At 31.7% G+C, this 5,344-nt stretch overlaps 1 protein-coding gene across 1 annotated transcript; it reads right to left on the reverse strand.

Moving 5' to 3' along the window:
• Positions 1–3,111: 3,111 nt before the first annotated feature.
• LOC112754847 (hydroxycinnamoyl-CoA:piscidic acid hydroxycinnamoyltransferase) lies at positions 3,112–4,829 on the reverse strand. The gene has a single exon (XM_025802640.3). It carries the CDS (start codon positions 4,635–4,637, stop codon positions 3,270–3,272), a length of 1,368 nt encoding a protein of 455 aa, XP_025658425.1. The 5' UTR covers positions 4,638–4,829; the 3' UTR covers positions 3,112–3,269.
• Positions 4,830–5,344: the final 515 nt, after the last annotated feature.

Raw genomic sequence — 5,344 nt, forward strand, 5'->3', positions numbered from 1 at the left:
GAAAGATCTCGTTATTTCTCGAACACCAAATCCACCAGAGACCAGAAAAGAATCTAAAGGGGCGCTGTTTGCTATTATGTAAGAACCAACTCATCAAATCTACTGGTTGATCGGAGATCCCTAAAGCTTGCTAAACAAGTTGGGCTTTTGGACAATCCCGAATACAATGTAAAACCGATTCCTGACCTGAGAAACATCGTGGACAGCTATCCGTGTGCGAAATGCCCCTCCTAAAACGAAATGCAGCAGTAGGATGAGCCTTCCGAAGATATAGCCAGGCCAAAAATTTGTGCTTTTCCGGAACATGTTGACGCTAAAGCCAAAGCCAATTATCCCTATCCTCCCAACTAAATATCTTCTTACTGAGCCACAAATAACCACTATGAGCATCATAAACCTTTGAGGCCGCACCAGTCCAACACCAACCGACCTCTGAACCAGCTTGAACATTTGGGTTGTAAGAGTTAATGTTGCTCTGCAGAGACTGATTCAGAGGAGAATAGATATTCTCAAAGTTCCACTATTCAGATGACCAAAGGTCCAAGATCCTGAGATTCGAATCAGAAATGTGAAAATAATCCATCTTCTGACACAGTCGCCCCTCTCTTCTCCATTTAAAAAACCAAAAGTTCTGTTCCAAATTTCCAATGCACCAGCTAAAACCTTCTTTCAGGATATCCCAAGTTCGACATATACTCTTCCAAACATAACATCCCCTTAGAGGAAAACTCCTTTAGTTACATATGCAGTCTAACTAAATTTTTTTAGTGCATCGATCCATTTTTATCTACTTCATAATATGTATTTTTCAAATCCAAACAAAATACAGAAAATATAGATTATAGGAAAAAAACATCTTGATATAAATCAGCCTCGTATAAAATGATAAATTTAATTAAGATTTAGTTAATAGGTATTTTTAAGACGCATAATAAATTTATTATTAATAAAAGATTTTAAATTATTTTATTTAATAAATATAAAATAAATATACTAAAAATTTAAATTTTTTATATGTTCAATAAAAATATTTTTAATTTGTAATTTTAACCTATGTTCTCAGAGCATAAAATAAGATAGATAAACTCATTTAATTAATATAATGATATTTTGATTCTTATAACAATGATTTTAAGTGAACAACTAATACGTCAATGTCTTTTTCAAAAATAAAAGATACATAGCTCTGATAGCTCAAAGCTTCATTAACGCTGTCTAACTCTATCTATCGCATCACTCGGTCAGTTGCATAATTACGGGAATATTATTAGGTGAGTTTTATAGTTTATTATGATGCGTAAATTATACATTTAAAATAAAAACTAAAATATTTAAAATTTATTAAATATTACTATTTATCTTTTTTAGTAAATTATACATAATCTCAAAATTATATTATTAAGGGAAGCCTTCTTAAGTCTTAACATCGTTGGTCCACCTCTCAAAGCTGACATGTGTCCATCAAAATAACTACAAGTTAAATCTTTATCAAATCTGTACAAGAAATTATAAAACACAATTTCTTGAAAGCAGTCACAGACACAGTCACATGTGAGATGAGTCCAAAGAAGTAATGGCTACATTTATTACATCACCAGGCACTCACGTTTTAGATCGATGGTGGCATAATTATTTACTCGGTAAAGTTTAATGTGGAGAGAGAGTGTGTGGGAGAGTGGCATAATTATTTATAAAAAAATTTAGAGTCTAACATTTTTATTAAAATTTGGTCAATATTTAATTAATAAAATATTATTAAAAATATTATTAATAATTAATTAATAACTACAAATCACAAAATCTACGGATTGCTAATACTTTTTGTTATTTATTTGGTAGAATTTGCTGTGGGAGGAGAGAACATATTTTTATCCCAAAACAGCACCAGCAGGTCCGAAACCCAACATGCAGTATTTTTATAGGTCTCGCTAACATGTTTTAAAAAAGGCACCCTAGGAAAAAAATTTCAAATATTATCTTATTTAATATTTATAATAATTAATAAATACTAAATAAAATTATTTTTAATTATTTTATTAATTTTTGTTATTAAATATTTTTATTTTAAAAAATATATTTAAAACATCACAAAAAATATTTTATTAAATGTTATTAAAAATAGTTTTTATATTAAATATAATAAATTTTAATTATATATACTTTTAAAATATAAAATAATTAAATTCTACTTTTATTTAATTAAGTTGGAGAATGGACAAAATGCAAGCACTCAATGCATACCTAAAACAATATAATGATTGAAAAAAATATACAATCATATTATATAGAAACAAATAAATTAATCACAAAATTAACTATTTATACATAATATATATAAAAAATAAATAAAATATACATAAATATGTAATAATTGATTTTTTAATAATTAATTTAATAATTAATTTTTAATATATATATTACTCGTAAAAACATTTTTCAAAAGCACACATGTGAGAGTTAAAAAATTTGGATATAGAAGTAGGAGGAGTGTTATTCTTAAGGTGATAATTTTTTGTGTTTTTTAAAACTATAGAAGGTATACAAATCGGACCCTCTAATTTGTGTTTAAAAATTTTAAAAAATTTGGAGTACGTACTCCAAATTTTTTTAATTTTTTAAACACAAATTAAACGGTTGAATTTATACTCTGTAAATTAAATCATCTCATATTTTAAAAAAATAATACAGTAGATCACAATTTAAAAAAATATCATTATTAATCTAATATTAAAAATAAAAATGTGCACATGTAAGATTTAGGACATGTTTATTTGTACTTTTATTTTTAGTTTTTTCAACTTTTAGAATCTTACGAAAAAGGTAAAAACAGGAGTTAAAAATAAAAGAAAATTTTTTATTAATTTTATTGTTATTTGCTTTTTTATAAAATTTTTTAAGAATTTTGTTATCCTATATCTTAAAGATATAAATTAAACATACCATAAAAAAATATTTTAATATTATTTATTATTTTTATACATTAAAAATATAAAAAATTTATTTTTGTAATAAATAATATAAAAATATTTTTTATAGTATATTTAATTTATGCCTTAGAATATATAGTAGCAAAATCCAAATTTTAAAGGTAAAAAATATTAAAAGTAAAAATAGTAAAAAATTCCAACCAACCATAATATTTAACTCGAATCTCAAGGTCCCTTGCAAAAATAAATAAACAACAGCCGAAAGTGGTACAAAGAACGGGTCTTTTTTTTTTTTTCAAAAGAAAAAAGTTACAAAAAAAAAGAAGAAAAAAAAAAAACTTATCATATGTCCTCATAGAAGATTTTCTTGAAAGCAGGCATGTGAGCCGAGTCCAAAGAGATAGCCACATGTACCATACCATCACCATTAGGTTTGTTGAGACAAAAGGCTTTACCCTCAGCATCCATATACACAGGTCCAAAATAATAAGGTACACCCCAACCAAAATCAGCATGCTCATATGAGAAATTCATCCAACTCACTACGAATAAGTTCGGATTCCCTTTCGAAGGTCCCTTATGAACACTCTTGGCAGGGTAGTGAAAATTGTACCTTATCAAGTTCATGTCTTTTACATTATCAATGTATTCAAGAGCGGATCTGACGAACTTGTCATCCACCTTGGCGATCGCCCCCTTCACTTTGGCGGCCGCGAACCCCACAGGGTTCTCTATAAGGTCGCCAAAGGTACAAGTAGGCGTCGTCGTAGGGAAAGCTGCGTTTCCCGCGTACACCGGGGGAAGCGGCGGCTTTAGACGGTTCCTGCAGTTAACTAAAGTCGTTAGCCTGGTTGGCTGTGCACTGTTTCCTTCGTATCTTGCTTTACTAACAGACTTCCATAAATGCCCCGCAATGGCCTCGAAACTCGAGAAGGGTTTCGTCATTTCACCGTTACCGTTGGTAGACGTGGCTTTCATTTTGAGCTTCTTGACTTGCTCCCCTGTGAGCTTCATGACTTCGACGGTGACTTTAGCGTCTTCGGTTCCCAATGAACCTAGCCATGGGGGCGGGGCTCCATACTCAGAATGGTCATGACCATTCTGGTCACTGAACTCCGAACCCGTACTCATCTTCCGAGAGTTCAGCTCCGTACGGTCATGGCAAGGATACTGATCAGATTCGTCCAGAGGTTCCCCTCTGGCGAGCTTGGCCCACGTGTTTATGAACCTCATACCGCCAGTTCCGTCGAGTGCGCCGCGGCACATGGCGACGCCGACTGTGACGCCGCCGCAGCTGAATCTGGTGAGCTGAACCGCCAAGATCGGGGTGTCTTCAAGCGGAGCAGAATAATCGATGTTGGGAATGAGCTGAGTGACCAAACCGTTGGGAACAAAGTCTCGAAGATCCTCGAGTGTCTTCCCTTTGCAGGAAGCTTCAATTAGCAAGGCTCCTTTAGCGTTGCAATGGATCTCCCATCTACCACCCTGCGTCCAGCAGAGTCTGCCGGCGAAAGGGTAGTAGATGGAGAGGGCCTTGCTGAGAGCGTCTCTGAGGTTGTGGATGTTGATTTTGTCGAAGTTAGTGGGGTTGTAGGCGTAAAAGGAGGGAGCGTGTGTGCGAAGTTTGATTTGCTCGCAGAGGGAGAAGAGCCTCACTTCTGGTGTGGGCTCTGAAGGGGTCACCGTGTAGGAAGATTGGATGCTCACCATTCTTTTTTGGGGGTGGGGGGAGAGGGGTTGTCGGTGGTTTCTTGGTTGGTTTGTGTGTCCTTCTCTTGCAGCATGTGTGTGTATTTATAGTTGATTATTGCTTATAGGGTATAAGCTTTCTAGAATTAATTCAACCACGAGTTTTTAATTGACAAATTGTTATTGTATAATAAAACACAAATCTGGGATCTGATATAATTGGATTTGCCTCGTAGTTGTTTAGGGATACTGCGGTAAATATTGACCGGTTTTGTGAAAGTTTAAAAAGATCGTAGTTGATTTTGTAGTGTATTGATTAAAAAAAATTAAAACATTTATTTGAACAATAATGTTATCATGTTACAAAGAGTTTAGAAAAGAAATAAAAAATTATTTAAAAAATATTATTTTTATTATTCATATTTTTCATATGTGATTACAAAATTTTTACTAATATATAAATTAAGAGTACGTTAAGAGTACGCTCGTTATGGAATAATATTCTAATAAATTACATTGATTTTTTTTTAATCTTCTTTGATATTTTTCTGATTTTGTTCCCTAATTATGATATTCTAATAAATACTAGAAGATTAGAAGAATTCATTATTTTTTATCAGTAATTAGTTAATAATATTTAAAGATATTAATTAAAAATATAATATTAAATTATTAAACTAAAGGTATTGAACTATTAAAATATAATGCTAAGTTATTGGATTAAAAAT

The sequence above is a fragment of the Arachis hypogaea genome, chromosome 16 (assembly GCF_003086295.3).
Source record: "Arachis hypogaea cultivar Tifrunner chromosome 16, arahy.Tifrunner.gnm2.J5K5, whole genome shotgun sequence".
NCBI classification, from domain to species: domain Eukaryota; kingdom Viridiplantae; phylum Streptophyta; class Magnoliopsida; order Fabales; family Fabaceae; genus Arachis; species Arachis hypogaea.